This window comes from Symphalangus syndactylus, chromosome 15 (genome assembly GCF_028878055.3).
Source record: "Symphalangus syndactylus isolate Jambi chromosome 15, NHGRI_mSymSyn1-v2.1_pri, whole genome shotgun sequence".
In the NCBI taxonomy this organism is placed as follows: domain Eukaryota; kingdom Metazoa; phylum Chordata; class Mammalia; order Primates; family Hylobatidae; genus Symphalangus; species Symphalangus syndactylus.
In genome coordinates this window covers 89577015-89594780 of record NC_072437.2, presented here as the reverse complement: position 1 = coordinate 89594780, position 17766 = coordinate 89577015, and the positions used below count along the sequence as shown (strand labels likewise).

General features: G+C 46.2%; 1 protein-coding gene across 4 annotated transcripts in view; it reads left to right on the top strand.

The window, feature by feature from the left end:
* The window catches only part of LOC129464004 (transmembrane protein 272), a 201710-nt gene extending 184691 nt beyond the window's left edge, over positions 1 to 17019 (top strand). For 2 of the 4 annotated variants that reach the window (XM_063619206.1, XM_055244803.2), the window contains exons 3-5: positions 3539 to 3598; positions 8331 to 8413; positions 13286 to 17019. In XM_063619206.1, the coding sequence (XP_063475276.1) occupies positions 3539 to 3598; positions 8331 to 8413; positions 13286 to 13648 (506 nt within the window). In that variant the 3' untranslated portion in view covers positions 13649 to 17019. Of the gene's footprint in view, positions 1 to 3538; positions 3599 to 8330; positions 8414 to 13285 lie in introns of those variants that run through there. The other 2 variants (XM_055244804.2, XM_055244776.2) reach the window with 2 other exon arrangements.
* Positions 17020 to 17766: the final 747 nt, after the last annotated feature.

Here is a 17766-nt window from a genome sequence, read left to right as displayed (position 1 = left end):
TTTAGTGCAAGTTTTACATGACACAATAGCCTTTATAAGAGGTGGAAACCCAAAGAAATAGCAAAACCCAAATGCTTTTATACGTGGCTGAGCAAAGAGAGGTAACTGTAGAAAAGGAACCAAACTATGTGGGGAGGCTAAGGGAAGATAAGAGTGATTTTGACAAGATCTGTACAGAATTCTCTTGGTCTCAATGTCCCATCCTTGATGATAAGAATGGTGCTTTCCTTTGGTATAGGGAGGACATCTTCTATGTGGGGCTTTTATTTCCTACTTTTAAGAAGGAAAAGGGGAGGGTCAGGGTACCCTTCTTCCATCTGCTATTTTTAAAGTGCCTTTAGCTCCAAATAACCCTTATGCCACAGCTCAGAGTTTGGGGCGGCATATTCTGCCACCCTTCAGTAGGAAGCGTGGGTGGCAGGTGCCTCCTTGGGGACTGCTCCATTTCTTTGTGTCACTCACCGCCTGGATTATATATGTGGCCAGGTGGCACCATCTGCCTCAAGCTTGCAGCACAGGGAAGGATTTTCCAGGATGCCGATCACTTTTTATCATCCTTGTAACAAGCTCCAAGGTCAAAAATGCAGAATGGGATTCATCAACCCCTTGACTTTCTATCCTTTGCCAGCAAGAAATTTCTTCCTTGACCCCCACTCTAAGTTGAGAATTAAAACAGATGTGGCTAGATTAACTGAAATTCTCTCTAATTCACCACACCTGCCAGCAGCACTGTGTCACCTGTGACCAGCAGGGCCCCGGAGCAAAACAAGAATGCAAAGCACCTTGTTCAAAAAGCAGGAAAGAAGCACTGTTCAAGGGACTGAAATATAAAAAGCTTTTTCCTTTCTTCTGCAGTCTCTCTTTTGGCCTTTTTATTTGCTATTTAATGTCATTTTTAAGTAGGGGGAAATCAAAAGGTGTAATTATTAGTACATATTTTACCATTCATCTTAATATTGTATAATGCCAGTTTTAAATGCAACTGTAAGAGCATTTAACTCATATGTTGAGTCACTGAAATGACACAACTTGTTTTTAATAGCTCTTATTTTGTTTTCACCGGAACATTGGAAACATTGTACAAAACTAACAAGTCTTCGTTTTGCTTCTTGATATGGGTGCATTCTACCCACATTCTCCACCTTCTGCTCACAGATAGGTGAGGAAGTTCTGAGAGGAAAAGGTATACTAATTTAGGGGTCAGAAAGGGGTTGGTGGAGTTCCTTGGTTGTTCCTGTTTCTTAGAACATCATTGCCTTCTGTCTGCATCTGAAGCAAGTTCTGGTTCAAATGGAAGTAAATCTTTTCAGGACTGTCAGCCCCCTGCTCACTCAGCTGAAGACACAACATGCTTTCCTCATATTGGGCCTGAGTCCTGCGGAGTAAATGTGAATACTGGCGGTGAAGAGCAGCAGACACGAGCATTTCACAGGCTCCCTCTGCTCACACGTATTCCTCACTGTCCTGTCCAACTTCACTTACAATACACGATTTCGAGATAAATTTATTTAGAATTTCAAGATGGCAACAGAAGAGCGTCAAACCAGATGCTTGGGGCCGTTAAGTTGCACGCCTTTGAAGCTGGCTCTGGTGATAGCATTATATCCAACTCAGGAGTGGTTTGAGGGGAGGAGTGGAAATTGGGGCAAATCACTCTGCATGCCTGCCCCCATCTACATTTCCTAGAGGTGAAGGTCAAGATGGGCATGGAGGGCAAATTCTGGGGTCTCTTTGAGAGAGGGGCAGCACCCTGCCCTGTGCACCCTACCCGCTGTGGGTAGCAAGATCAGAGCTGGCGTCTGGTGGTGTGCACGTGAGGCTCCTGGCCAAAGGCACTTGCAGCCTTAGAGCTCTTCTCTAGAAAAGACAAATTCCCAGATAAATCCTAGATCTTTGACAATTCAAAAGCACAAAGGACCTTGCAGATTAAGCCAGGTACAGTGGGCTCTGTATAAATACAGAAAGCCCAACTCAAGCTGGCTAAAGTAATGAAGGGGATTTATTGGCTCCTATAAATGGCAAGTCCAGAAGTAGTTTAGCATCAAGGGTGGTGTGATTCCATGGGTGATGAATGTCACTGAGGACCCAGTTTCTTTTTACCTCTTCTATTGCCTCTCAGGGCGTTGTTCTCATTCGCAGGCTGGCTTCCCCTCATGATGGCAAGAGGGCTGCCAGCCACCCCCAGAGTAATTCAGTTCCTCACCAGAGGCCAGGGAGGGAGAAACCTTGTTTCTGGAAGTTCTGTCAGCAGAGTGAGAAAGCTTTTTCCTGACTCTCAGTAAATCTCCCAATATAAGTCATGAGCCCATCCACTAATAATGTATCTGGTAAGTGGGGCTCTGCTGGCTAATTGAGGGTGAAACTTCATGCCCTTTTCTATGTCCAGGGTGGGATCAGCTTCTGCCAGAGCACATAAACGGCACAGGAGAATGGGGAGGCAGGGAGGTGGGGGTATCCGAAAATAATTGAGGTGATGACCTAGAGAGGAAGGAGTAGATGCTACAGAAGCTACCATGACATTCACTCGGAGATCCTCTGCTCTCATCATGACAACAGGACTCAACAAAAAGCACAGATGTATGATGCTGTCAAGACTCTGACAGTGGGAACTGGGGGGCAGGCCTACCCAAGAGGCATTCAAATTCACACTTTCAAAAAAAAAAAATGCTGGCCAAGCAAAACCTATATCTGCAGTCTGGAGAACAGATGAGGAAACCAAGAAACAAAGCAGGGAAGTAATTGCCGAATCACAAAAGTTGCCATACACTGAGGTCCTCGTGCATACATCTGTCACCACCTTTTACAGAAGAGGAAAACGGCTTCAGGATGTCAACAAATTTGCCCAAAGCCACATGGCCAGTGAGTGACAGAGCCAGGATTTGGACCCAAGCCTGTGTAGCCCCCATTCCTCTGTTCTTTCCCAATGTCTAAAAGTTGAATTGGTGGCATTAAAAGAAAGAAAAACCCCAAGCCAGTTCAAAGCTCTATTATACTGTGTGTCAGCAAGAAGTTTTGGGAGCCCATCTAATGTCATGGGCTGTGGAATATATAACCAAGTGAATGGAAAGGGAAAAAGATTTTGTGAAGCAAATACTTTAAGTGATAAAGTGAGTTGTCAGTGAATTTTATCCAGGGAAGAGAAGAACCATCTGCCCTGGGTACAGGCGCCCAGGAAGCACAGGGTGAATCCTGCCTGGCTCAGTGGATGCCGGCAGCTTCTGGCATCTTGGCACGGGCACAGTGGCAGTTTATAAACTCCTTTTCCATAAGCTGTCAGACTTGGAGAGGTCCTGCAGGATATCTGGGCCTTGGCATCGGCAAAGTGATCACGAGAGATGTTCAGCTCTCTGAGAAATGCAAGTCTTGGCTTGCATCCACTGTGTGGGAGCCCCAGGCGAGCTGTGACCTTCTCCTCCTGTCTGCTGACTTGCCACTGGAGAGAAAGTCAGGTTTCACAGGATGCTTAAGAAACTGCAGTGAAGAGGAAATGCAGGGATCTGTGTGTTTCTAACCCAGTGCCTGCCCCTTCTCCTTGCAGCCTGCTTCGTTGTTGTGCTCTGCGCTTTCCTGGCTCTGCCGCTGTCCATGACCTTCATAGGTAAGCTGCCTGCCGAGCTGCTGGACGCCACAGGTCAGCCAGGTTGGGGCATGGACCCAAGGCATATAATCTTTAAACATTAAATATGTGTTTAAGAAGAACTGGCCAGCCCGATGATTCCCAGACACCTATGTGCCGTCTCAGAATGACTTGGTGAAGATTTTAAAAATACACATTCCTGGGCCCCATCCTGGGAGATATCAATGCAGTATATCTGGGTAGGGACAGACACTCTGTTTTAGAAATCTGTCCCCAGATAGTTCTGATCCCTCTAGCCCAAGTTTGGGAGTGACTGGGCTAGAGGTTTCCCAAAGTCCCTTCCCAGTTCCTATGTTCCCTTGTGGAAGCAGGTTGCAAGCAATACAAAAAAATGCACCTGGCGCTAGGTGTTGTATGGGCACTCTATACATTATTTTTGCTGAATGAATGAATAAATATTTCCATAAATCACATATATTAAACAACCTCATAATCCAGAAGTGTGATGTCTAGCGAAGGTCAGGGGAGGGGCAGGATGGGGGAAGCTCCTTAAGTAGCTAAAAATTGTTATCACATGTCAGTGAAATTAGTCTCATGCTCCTGAACATTGCTAATGGGAGCCCCGTGTACGACCTAGCTACCCCTATTTACCCAGAAGCCCAGCATGGCCGGGCACGGTGGCTCACGCCTGTAATCCCAGCACTTAGTGGGGCTGAGGCAGGCTGATTGCTTGAGCCCAGGAGTTTGAGACTAGCCTGGGCAACATAGTGAGACCTTGTCTCTACCAAAAAATGCAAGTCTTGACTTAAAAATTAGCTGGGTGTGGTTGCATGTGCCTGTAGTCCCAGCTACTCGGGAGATTGAGGTGGGATGATCGTGCTATTATACCTCCAGCCCGGGCAACAAGACTGAGACCCTGTCTCCAAAAAAAAAAAAAAAAAAAACCAAAAAAGAAGCAGCTGAGCAGGCCCAGTGTTCTAGGTCCAAGCTCACAGCATATTGGAGCAGAAAGTAAAAGAGCATAGCAGTTGTTGCAAAACAACAACAACAAAACACCCAGTACCCTAATTGCTTAATGGGTAGGAGGCTTCCTTCTGAAGTGATGAAAATGTTTTCGAACTAGATGGAGGTGGTAGTTGCACAACATTGTGAATCCACTAAATGCCACTGAATTATTCACTTTAAAATGGTTTATTTTGTTATGTAAGTTTCACCCTGCCACCCCTGCTAAAGCCACAATACTAAAAATGGAAACAAAAACAGTATCGTTAGATCTGTAAGACATGAAAGCTAACAGCCTGACAGGAAATAAAAAAGAAGATAAGATTGTAAGGTTTGCAGAGAACTGAAACAGCCAAGTAGTCTGGGGTCATTTAGTGTAAGAGTGAACAGTTCAATCACTTCAGCAGGCCCTGGTGCTATGATTATTTCAGTGCAATTCAAAAATTAACATTTATTATATGGCTCTGTTCTTCCAAGAAGAGTTCACAAGATGTTAGGCATACCTTGCTTAGGAAGTCAGGAATACTCTCCAGAGGGCATTCTATGCAAAATCTGTAAGGTAAGAGAACCCTAGCCTTTGGACCCTGTGGTTAGTTATCTTTCTTTTTCTTTTCTTTTGAGACAGGGTCTTACTCTGTTGCCCAGGCTGGAGTGCAGTGGAGTGATCTCGGCTCACTGCAACCTCTGCCTACCCGGCTCAAGCGATTCTTGTGCCTCAGCCTCCCAAGTAGCTGGGATTACAGGCACCCGCCACCATGCCTGGCTAATTTATGTATTTTTAGTAGAGACAGGGTTTCACCATGTTGGCCAGGCTGGTCTTGAACTCCTGACCTCAAGTGATCTGCCCGCCTCGGCCTCCCAAAGCGCTGGGATTACAGGCATGAGCCACCGCGCCCAGCCAGTTATCTTTCAAATGAACTTAACTGCAACAATTCATCCACCAATAAGGCTGCATAAAAGAGGCAAGACCCCACAAGCCAATTCCCACGGATATTACATTAAAATCACCACATCCACTGCAGAAAGAGGGTTTTGGAGGTGTTATTGCTTCTAGAGCAATATTGGTTATAGAGTTTGTGTTTGGGGTGATGAAAACATTTTGGAAATAGATAGTGGTGATAGTTGCACAAGATGATGCATGTAATTATGCCGATGAATTGTACACTTAAAAATGGTTAAAATGGCAATTTTTGTTGAGATATTTTATCACAATAACAAATATTTTAAAAATCACTACATCTGGTAGTTGTTATCAACTGAACTAGGGAGAGATCTAAAGCCAAAAAGAATAATCGTGATTCTGCAGATCAGACAAGAAAGAAAATCTAGAGTTAAGGTAAGTCCTAAGCAGTACGTGAGAACACAGGGGGAAAGATGGCTTTTATTAAATTTATTAGGATCGTTTTAAGCCATCTGTGCACTGATTGACTCTCCTGTGAACAGCAGCTGTTTTTATTCATTGGGAATGAGCAGATACCTAAGCCATTACTCAATGTTCATTTCACAGCTGGCTTTTGAATTGAAAGGCAGTCCATGTCCAACAAATTTGGCACCAAGTACTTAAAGGTCTTTGTGTGAAAAGGCTGTATTGAGACTTGGAAAGTATTTCCATTTAATAACAAATTCACCTAAACATCAGCGATAACTAAAAGACAAGCCTCCATAGGTTGATGATTGGATCAACATGTGTATTTGACTAAACTCTGTTTTGGGCCCTGAATTTATGGCTGTCTGTATACCTAGAAAATTTTATTCATTTCAATGGAGTATGGTGTAGTCATAGAAAAACAGTTTACTCCCTCTGCTTAAGTATCAAGGCGTTTATAAAGAACAAAATGTCAAATCAAATCTAAAAGTCTAAATGTCATTTAAACAGGAGGCTTTGTTTCTACAGTAAGAATTCCCTTTCTTGGACTCTGTTGACAAATGTATTAGTCAGGGTAACAACTGTGCTGCAGTCACAAATTAACCCGGGAATCCCAGTGGCTTAACACTATAAGGGTTTATTTCTTGCTTATGCAAATTCCTTCATGGATCAGAGGGCATGGGGACTTCCCAGGCAATGTGATGGCATAATATTCCAAGCTGCTTCAATCTTGAGAATAATCCATCTCCACCCATGGCTTCCAGGTGGTCAAAGCAGAGGAAGCAAACAACGAATCATGTATCAGTTTTTAAATGCTTTGGCCTGGGCTAGGCACAGTGGCTCAGGCCTGTAATCCCACGCTTTGGGAGGCCCAGGCAGGAGGATCACTTGAGCCCAGGAGTTTGAGAACAACCTGGGCAACATAGTGAGTCCTCCTTCTCTACAAGAAAAAAAGAATTAGCTGTGCATAGTGGCACATCCCTGTGATCCCAGATACTCAGGAGGCTGAGGTGGGAGAATCGCCTGAGCCTGGGAGGTTGAGGCTGCAGTGAGTTGTGACCGAATCATGCTACTGCACTCCAGCCTGGGCAACAGAGCAAAACTCTGTCTCAAAGAAAATAAATAAATGCTTTGGCCCCAAAGTGTCCCACAGCCCACTGGTCAGAACTGGTCACACTGCCTTGCTACCCAACAAAGGAGGTGGGCAATGCTGGGGGGCACATGCTGGGCAGTCAGTGTCTCCCACAGCAAAGGTGTGTGTTAGAATTCATCTGGAGCTTGGTTGTTTGAGCCAGACTGGTCCCTGAGGGAAATGGGCCTTTCTTCTTTATATTTTAAATAGGCACATTATATCATTGGTTAATAGGTCTAGGGAACAAAGACTTGAGAAAAGTAGACAGAGCATTGCTTTGGGGAGAAACATTACCATTAAGAAAGGGTAGGGCCAGGCGCGGTGGCTCACGCTTGTAATCCCAGCACTTTGGGAGGCCGAGGCAGGCGGATCACGAGGTCAGGAGATCGAGACCACGGTGAAACCCCGTCTCTACTAAAAATACAAAAAATTAGCCGGGCGTGGTGGCGGGCGCCTGTAGTCCCAGCTACTCGGAGAGGCTGAGGCAGGAGAATGGCGTGAACCCGGGAGGCGGAGCTAGCAGTGAGCCGAGATCGCGCCACGGCACTCTAGCCTGGGTGAGAGAGCGAGACTCCATCTCAACAAAAAAAAAAAAAGAAAGGGTAAACTGGGCAGGCTGGCTTGGTAGTACTCTGTATCTGGTAGCTAAGGATATGTGAGTGCACGCGTGTTTCCCAGCATGGGGTCCAGTGAGTGACATGGTCAATGGTGATCATATGGTGGCTGTGACTAACACAGCAGAGGGCTCGCTGCACAAGGAGGAAGAGCGGCTCCTCCCTGCCACCTGGCCCCTGGAAGCAGAGTAGATGAGAACCTCATTCACACAGAGTCACATTTTGGAAATGTGACTCATAAATTGAACCTTATTTTAAGCATATCAAGAAAACTGTATATTTAAAGGGATCCTTTGAATCCCGAATCCTTGAAAACTTGAGTTCTCATACACTGGCTATTCAAAAAAGCAGAGTGCAACCCATAGCCAGTTAGTACCCAGAAAAAAGGTGCAGCGACACCTGGTCCCCACCCTGTCTGCGGGAGTATTTATCGCCACTCCGCTGTGAGAGCCATTTCTGCGGTGTCAATCCACTGAGCTTCCTGAGGATCAGGTGGCTGGTGAGGCTGAGCAGATCCCACAAGCATATGGTTTGCATGATTAACATTTTGGCTTTTGAAGGTGTTCCGCTCATTTTCAAAACCGGGCTTTGTGCTGTTTAATGTATTTCTCTCAATCCTTTTCTGTTTGCCCTATGTAGGAATGAAATTTTTGGAGGACTGCCCTATACAGCCCCTCATTCCTTTATATTTGCTAGTGGGTGGCATCATCGGTACCTTAAAGGTAAAGTATCTTTATCTGTTGTTTGTAGTCCTTGTAGAAATTAACTCACAGGCATCCTGGAATGCACCTGTTATTTGCCTGCTATTCACAGGGGAGCCAAAACAACTTTCCCCTAAGCAGGGCATTTACCCAGGGCTGTGCATCTTTGCAAGAGCTTCCTTCCTGCTGTCGAGTTCAATGTGCTAAGCTGTGGCTTTGGTCTGACAAGAGTTGATGCAGAGGAGTCCCTGACTGCCAGTTACACCATTGAATTCAGCCAGTGAAATCATGGTCTTTCTCTGCGCTGCTGCTTTTTTTTTTTTTTTTTTTTTTTTGAGGAAAAAAAAGCTTCCAGTTGAAGGCAGGGTTTGCATTTGGTTAAAATATGTTTGATTTAGCAGTTCCTATCTCTGCTTTTAACTGTACCTCCTAGTTCTCAATTGACTAACATAGGATTAATTGGCTGCAGTTATCAATCAACTATTATTCTTATGCCTGAGGTAGGAGTGCTTCTCTGTGACTCTCAAGGTTATGTAGTTAATCTGCTCCTGGGCTGTATTGACATTTGTTTAAACAGAAAAAGCAACTGAAGAAGAAATATCAGAGGCGTGCATAGCCTGCAGTTGTTTTCAAGATCCCTGGCCCACAGAAATGTTACACCTACCAAGAGAAGCTTAGGTCAGCCTCTGTCTATCAATAACTCTTCCCAGCCTTCCAAGCCCACCTCACCACTGTCTATATCGAAGCCAGAAAACACAAGCATCCATTTTCCCAAGATGGTTTCATAAAAACAAAGCTGTAACACAAGAGAAAACTGAGTCAAGAGTGCCAAGTATGAACTCTCATTCGGACCCACTGTTGGGTTTCTTTGCCAGCTGCCTTCTGGTGCGGGGATCCTTGGAGAGATCCTGGCCAGTGGCGCTGGTCATGCTATTGATCTAAGACATCAAAGGAACGTCTTGAAAATTGCTGTTCTCATATGCAATTGGTAGCCACAAGCTCAATTCTGTCGTGGGAGATGTCTGATTTGGAGCAAACCCTAGGAGGCTTTTGTGTCTGAGGTAACCTCACTGTTAAATGTCCCCATCTCCTAACAGCAATCTGGTGGGCAGTGTCCTAAAACGTACAAATACACACAATCATCCCCATCACAACATCCCCATGGGATCTACCTGGGACTCTGTTCACCTCCAAGAAAACCCAAAGGCTCTTGGCTCAGCGGGGCCACATTTTCCCCATGGTCCCCACAATGTTAAGGGAAGGCTCTGACGGTTTGAGTACCATAGAGATGCTTAAAACAAGAGCAGCGTTTTCAGCAGTAATTACCTCTGCCTCTCCTGTTCTCACTCGACTACCTCATCGTCAAGCTGCCCAGTGGAGCTTTCCTTTAGAGATGCTACTGTCCGTGGGGTCTGTTCCTCTTAATAACAGCAAACTTTTCCTTTCTGAAAGCCAGCCCAGGACCCAAAGGTAATTTATTTTAATGAACAAACTAAGGCCCTAATAAGCAGCATTGATTTTTCTTACCCTGGCAATCTAAAACCGTTTGAAGCCAAATTAAATTTTTGTGCTTATGATGGCAAGGTAATATACAGTGAGTCCATAACCATTAGAGCAGCGGCAAACAGGATTAGAGTCCCCAGAGGCAGAAGTTTACCTGTGATAATGATGGTCTGTATTCAACCTCAGAACCTGCCTAGGGGCCCAACATCCTGTGAAATGCATCAGATAGCTTCACAGTATTGCATTCTATGAAGAGAAACTCTGAAGAGATGTGAGCTGACATTTCATGGAGCTACCAGAAAGAACTGAGGGTCATGCCCCATTAAAAGATCAGGAAATGAATTAAGTAGGCTGTGACCTGCTTTTTAAAAAATAAAATAGAAAAGTAGAGTGCCTAGTAAGTTAGGTATTGTGTGATACTTACATATGGACGTGTGTGTGTTTGGGTGAGTTGACCGTGTAATTTATCATCCTAACTGGGACACTTTTGAGAGTACAAGGGGGCTCTAATAATCATCCTGCCATAACAACAGCATAAACCAGGACTTCTCTAAGCCAACAAGGACATGCAGTTACCCAGTGACTAGGACCTGGCATAAAATATATTTGTTACTGAGGGTCGTGTTAAAAGACAGTTTCCAAAACACGGATTCAGTGACCATTGCCTACCCTGCACTCCCCCTCATCTTCCCACATCACCCTTCCTAGTGGCGATTGCTACCCTTAGTGAGCACGTGCTTTTTGCTGATGCCATGCTGACGGCTCTGCCCTCTTTTGGAACTCATTCAGTCCTCACTGTGCCCCTTTGAGGCAGGTACTTGCTTCAGGAAGGATTCTTTGACTACAAGGAACAAAAAATCAACTCTGGCTAACTTAAGAGGTCATTGATTGGAAGAGCTCACAACCTCCAAGGTTAGTGGGAGAGAAGGGGGCCAGTTGGCTCCAGGAAGCCTGGGCAGTGGGACCCACTTGCCACGGCTCTCTCCTGGGGCTGGTTCCTTTCTCCTGGCATCACTGTAGCCAAGAACCAGTCCTGGGAGGGCAGCCAGATCTGTGGACATGTGGTGGGTGGGGGAATTCCTCCAAGGAATGGGGCCCTGCAAGGAAGGGAAATGCATCTGAGTGATGGAAACTTGAGCTGGACTCTCAGTTCCAGATTACAGTGAGGAAACGGCAGAGCTGGTGTTCAACCTGGGCTTTCCCAACCACACAGCCACCGTCAGCCAACCTACTACAGGCAATTGGTTTTTCCCCTACCCTAAACCCACCACCCTTCACCTTTGCCACACCACTCCCCCTCAGAGGAGGACCCTCGCACCTCTCCTTGTGCATAGGGGTCCCAAGTATGCCCCTTCTTCCAGGCAGCCCTCCCTGGACGAGTCAGCTCTATTGTGGGTGGCTCTCTGAACTCCCCCAAGCCCTCACTTTCCTTTTCTTATGGAGACGTTCTGCCTCCCAGCCGGGCTGCAAATCTTAGGCGAGAATCCTCCAATTTAATTTCCTCCAATTTAATCATCAGTGTACTGTGGCGTAGACAGTGGTCAAAGAGGTGTGGACCACTGCCCTTCTCATTCTCTTACTCACTGTGGATCTCAGTGAAGTGACTTAACTTCTCTGAGCTTTAGTTTCCTCATTTGGGCAACAGAGATAATATGCAGCCCCAGGCTAGGATGGACATTAAAGATCACACATAACAAGCATTAAACTAACCACTCTTCTTAGGTTTTGTATCTTTACAGAAGTAATAACTCTCCATTGTGGAAAATCAGAGAATGCAGATAAGCACAAAGAAGAAAATCAAAATCACCTGTAAATTTCACCACCCAGAGAAAATTGCTGTTGACATTTTGGCCCAATGGCTCCAGTTTTGGTCCTGCACCCAAGTTTATTTAGTACCTCTCGCCCCAGGCTGGGAGAATTCATTGAGATAATGTATGTCAAGCGCTTTGCCCAGCACCGGGGTCTATTGTTGTACAACATCCATTCCCAGAGTCACTATCACTTCCTCATGGGTAACCCCCAGATCTCCGCCAGGAGTCCTCACCTCTCTCTGTTCACCTCCAGGCTCTGACTCTGACCACTGTGGGCCACTAGGCCCTGCATTTCCATCCAGAATTTTAAATGGAACAAGTCCAAACCTGGAGTCATCACCTACCCAAAGGCACAGCTTGGGGTTCTCTGTTCCCATCTCTCTGTCTCTCTTTATTTTATCCTTGCTTCTCTTTACAGTTTGGAGCCTAGTTAGCTGCATCTCTTGGCTCCTGCTTGCCCTTCCATTTCACTCAAGCTCAGAATCTCTCCCCGCCTCTGCCAGTCGGCCACATCCTCCGTCATCCAAGGATTCTTTCTAATGCCCTGCTCTCCAGGGTTAGGGGTGCCATGAGCATGGCCTCGGCAGAGGTAGGCATTCTAGGAAGCCAGAGAGAGCAGATACACAGGCCAGGCTTTCAAAAACATCACAGATCAAGTTGCTAGGCAGAGAAGACGGGGAGCTGCTAAGGGATTCCTTAGCAAAGACCGCCTGTGTCCTTCCACCGCTGCATTTCCAGGGGGAAAGTGTGCTCCCCTGTGACAAAGGCATCTGTGGCCAGTTAGAGTCGGGTGGGTCGTGGTGCTTTGTGTAACCAAGTGGGAGCAGAATTTCAAAGGCGTGTCAGGCTGGAGTCAGGGACCATCTACCAGGGGCCCAGATGGTCTTTGTCCCCCAAGAGTATCACTCCAAGGACAAGGGTCTGTGCTCTTGACTTGAAAGATGTACGAGGACAAGAGGGACAACACTTTCAGTCCACAGCCCCACTTGGGAATTCCAGATGCCTGAGATGGGGAGTGGTACAAACTTCCAAGAAGAGAGAAAGCAGGTTGGGCGGGGCTGGGGTGGGGAGGAAATGGCTCATGGTACCTGGATTCGGCCAAGCCTGTTATATGGCCTGGAAGTACCAGGGAAAAGTCTGCTGGGGGTTCCTCCCAAGATAGAGGGATATATTTCAAGGTCCTCTAGCATGCGGACCAGGTGTCATTTTTACGTTATGTGTGGGTGCAAATGTACTAGTACAATACAGGGGAGAGTCAGTCTGAACCTTGATGCAGAGATGAGTTACCCCAGCTAACCCCTTGTCCAAACTAACTCACACATCTAAAAGGAAAACACCACTGAGGATGCTGGCGATGAATTTATGCCTTCATCCTTGCCAGTTTTAATTCTCATCCTTCAAATTAAATTTCACTGCTTGATGGCATTTCTAACTCCAGTGTGTTCACTTTTCATAACACCTTCCTCTCTCTCCTTCCTCTCTCCCTACCAACACCCCACCACCGCTACCTTCTATCCCCTCTCTTCCCCCTCCATTGTGCTGCTCTGCCGTGCCACCCTGGCTCCCCACCACGCCCCAGGTGTCTCTCCTGTTGTACGACTCCACCAGGATGAGGCGGCTGCTGTCCAAGGCCGTGGTGATTGATGATGATGATGATGATGAATACCCCTGGAGGCAGAATGCACACCGATACTACATCCACCTCCTGCTGAGCCTCTTCCTCTTCCTCTGGTTCATCTTGGGAAACTACTGGGTCTTTTCTGTGTACCTGCCTGATTTTCTTCCCCCTTTCCAGCAGCCTCAGGACTACTGTGACAAAACTCTGTACCTCTTTGCAGTCGGAGTCCTGGCGCTCAGTCACACCGTGCTGATCTTGCTCCTGCTGTGCAGCGGCTGTGTCTACCTGTGCTCCAGGTGGAGACTTGCTGCCGATGAAGACTGACAGCTGCCTTGTCCAGCATACCATGTATGCATATGCGTGCACGTGTGCGCGTGCACACACACACACAGGTTCAGGAGAAGGGCATAAAGGTAATAAAACCTTCCCTGAAGGCATTTAAACAGCCACCCAAGTGCACTGAATATGATAGCAGACTAAAGAAACTCTTGCCTTCCTAGACATGGGGAAATCACTTCTACTGTTTTCAGAGTGGGAATTTTGTTCTCACAAGGGTTTTCAAAGGGATAATTGTTTTTGAGGGTATGAAGTGTGGGAGGCAAAGAATGGGAGAACTTTTCAAATCATAGTGCAATTTCAATGACTGGTGCAAGAGCAAGGTTGGTTGTTGCTACTGCTGCTGTCATTCAGCCATGGTCACCTTGAAGTTATAGAAAGTGCACAGACTTTCAAACAAGATATATCTTAACTTCACTCGCTATGATGGCTTTTGTTATTAAAAGGAAAAAGATATTCTTTTAGTGACTCTAGCTGCCTTTTGGGAAAGTAAAGGAGCAGTCTCTTCCAGCCCTATATCAGATAGGTTTGATGTGATGGGTGGAACATCCCAAGGTCAGCTATAAAATCTACCAACGACAAAGCAGTAGCTTCCACCTAGGGGGCGGGCTGGCCTGCTACAGGCATTGCGGAGTGCAGCGCCGTGTGCACCGTGTGCCGCTGCTGCAGGTTCTTTGCTTGGCCTTGAGTCTGTCTCTGCCCCTGGCTATTCATATACCTCTCTATGATCTGCGGCTGGCTGGGTGGCATAAACCAGTTTTATATGTTTCTGGACAGGTTGCACGAGTTGGGATGCTGTCAGTGTAGCTGTTTTTGGTTTCTGAGCTTAAATATCAAATAATAGCTCCTCAACCTAATGACCAGTTAGGCCTTGGAAGCCTTTTGTAAATTGAGACGTCTGGAAGTCCAGGATGACACCGAACAGTGACCACTAACCTTCCCTCTGGCCGCTGCTGTTGAGAGATGAAGTCCAGGTCTGTTGTCAGTGCTCGCTGGGGAGCCTGTTTATGAGCAAAGTCCCATGCTTTAGAATTTTGTATGAAGATGCTGTCATGAGTGTTTCTAGGGCAGTGCCCAGGGGTGCATGGCACCTGCTTAACTCTGCTTCTCTCAGCCACGTGCATAGCATTTCTGTATATTTACACACTGCTGAGCTGTGTTTATTTTTTATTTATTTTTATGTTTTTGTGCTTTCTCATCAAAGCAATCCCTGAGTGGCCATGAATGGAGGCACCTCCCTTCATCAGAAGTGTCAGCTCAAACCAAGAGGCTCATTCTTCTCCGTAGCTTTAAGAGAAAGGCCCCGTGAGTCTCATGGGGTCTTCCCATTTCAGTTTAGAGGCACTCCCCGGGCAGTCACCATTGGTTCCCCTTTCCTCCCAGGTGAGACGAAAGTGCTTGTTGTGCCATCTGCTGGACAAAAGAGGAACAGCCCTTTTTTTGACCCTGTCCCTAAGGGCAGTTTCTGTTTTCATTTTCACTTGAGCCATGGCAGATGAGCGGGTGTGCAACTTGCAGATCCTACCTCACCTATGATGCTCAATTCCATCCTCACTGTGTCCCACGTTGCCCTCTCCGTGTTGGGGACCGGGGAGAGTCTGTGGGCTACGATACTGGGGTGGACAGGAGTTCCATGGGCTCCTCTCCCACCCTCCTTTCCCCAGTCCATGACTCGTCAGCCATTCCCAGTCACTTAGCCAATGCTTGGACATCTGTGAGCAGCAAAGACCTGGGCCCAGGGACGCCTGCATGACTCCCACATGAAAGCCTCTGAGGCTTCTGTTGCGAGGGCCTTGGCAAAGGCGGAAAGAGCTGTGAACAACCATGGGCATGAAGATTTCTGTTAGCAGATGGCAGGTACTGGTTAATGCTTTGGATACATCAGTAGCTAGGTCTCAGACGTTGGACATTCCCAGTTTCTGGTAGGCATGAGTATCACCAGAGTGTTGCCGAAATCTTTCCCAGAGGGAGTGGTGGATGAAGTGTGCTCATTCTCATATGCACCCCACCAGCCCACCCCCAATTGCAATGGAGAATATTGGTCATAGGTCCTAAATAATTGCTAAAGTCTGTACTATATTTTTAGCTTTGAGTTTTCTTGTCACCAAAGCAGTAAGGAAGAGGTGATGATCTCTTCGTATAGGTCACACATCTTCCCTGGTTTGAGGTTACATTGAGCTATGATTGCACCACTGCACTCTATTCTGGGTGACAGAATGAGACCCTAAATCTAAAAAACAAAATTACCCCCTTCTGGGGAAACAGGTTAGATCCTAAAGAAAATGTTCATGTGCATCCATCCATTCATAGAGGGGACACTGAGTGGTTCAGTGGGTGACATCTTCAGCGCAGCAGGCTTTGAATGATAACTGATTAAGGCCTCCCTCAGGAGATGGTGAGATGGTTATGATAAGGCACATTTCAAGAAAGAGGCTCTGGGGCTAAGTAAGGCAAATGGTCTATAACTGTGGTTCTTTGAAGTCTGGCTTAATCCAGGGATGACATCCAGACTGTCTAGGAAGGGCTGAGCCGCGTGCCCTTTAAGTGATCACCTCTTAGTATAATTTCACTGAGCTGGAGGTGAGTGTAAGAAGTTCCTGGTTATAGAAGTTATAATCCTTGGCATGGCCTGCAGTAGGCATTCCACACTGATGTGAAATGTGCTGTGTATACCTGGAGAATGAAAATGCCCATCTAATACTGGCCCAAGAGCTGGGCAGCCTTCCTCCATGGGAACCTGGCAAGGCAATGGGAAGTGGACATGGGAGCAGCTGAACTTTCTGGATGCTATGAAACCTCAAGGGAACAAATCATGTGGCAAAGAGGGATAATCAGTTCTTCCCATCTGAGAAAAGACTGCAGCAAAGATAAACTATATGTTGAGGTCATTTTATTTGCTACATCGGGCATCATTCTAAAAACCATTCTTTTCCTGAATCTATATAAATGACAGTTGAAAGCAGTAAAAAGTGGGACCGTTTCACTGGAATCAGCCACACCAGTGGTTCTCAAACCTTGGTGAACCCTCAGAGCTGCCCAAGGACTTGTTTGCAATGCAGAATCACAGCCCCCAGAGACTGACTTGTGGTGCCCAGCTGGTTCTGATTCGGTGGCCAGAGAACCCCATGTGTGCACTCGGGCCACACATACAGCCTGGACTGGCTTATGTCAGGCCCATCCTGGTTGTCACCATGAGGACAATATAATGTCATTTCCAGTACCTCGTGTTATTTCCTTCTCTTTTAGTATGATAAGTGGCCAAGTGGTCAATAGCTTTCATCTTTGTGTAACTGAATCTTGTGCTTCATTTCCTTCTGGGCATTTTTCATTGTTGATGAAATCAACTTTGTTCAATTTGTTCCCCAGTGTCTTCCTTGAATACCCTGGGGGAAGAGAATCCTCCAGTCCTTGGGATGCTTCATTTGTTCTTTCTTCCAATGGGATTCCTGAGGGTAGACTGTGTCCACAGAAGCTGACAACGTGTTCTAGGCAAATTTTGCTCCATAAAACTCATAATCCTCAGGTGAGTAGATGAGTCTGTAGTGGAGAATTGAGAAAAATGATCTAACAGAAAATTCTTCTTAGTAATCCTAGTGATAATTTATCTTTTATAAGTATAGAACTAATAAGACAACTAATCTGTCTTTTCTAGAGAGAGAATTTCAGTAGTTCACTTTTCAGGTTAGCCTAGCATCACAGCAGCTAAGTTATCTTGGATATCCCAGGAGACAGCATTTTGCCATTGCAAGCAGAAGAGAAATAAGAGAGGAGTGTTTCCAAATACATCTGTTGTTTTTTCTCTCTCTCTTTTTAAGAGATGGGGTCTTGCTCTGTCACTCAGGCTGGAGTACAGTGGTACAATCAAAGCCCACTGCAGCCTCAACCTCCTGGACTGGGGTAATTTTCTTACCTCAGCTTCTTGAGTAGCTGGGACTATAGGCACGCCACCATGCCGAGTCAGGTTTTTTTGGTTGGTTGGTTTTTTGTTTTTTGTGGGTTTTTTTTTTTTTTTTAAGAGATGGGGGTCTCACTATGTTGCCCAGGCTGGTCTCAAACTCCTAGCCTCAAGCAATCCTCCTCCCTCAGCCTCCCAAAGTGCTGAGATT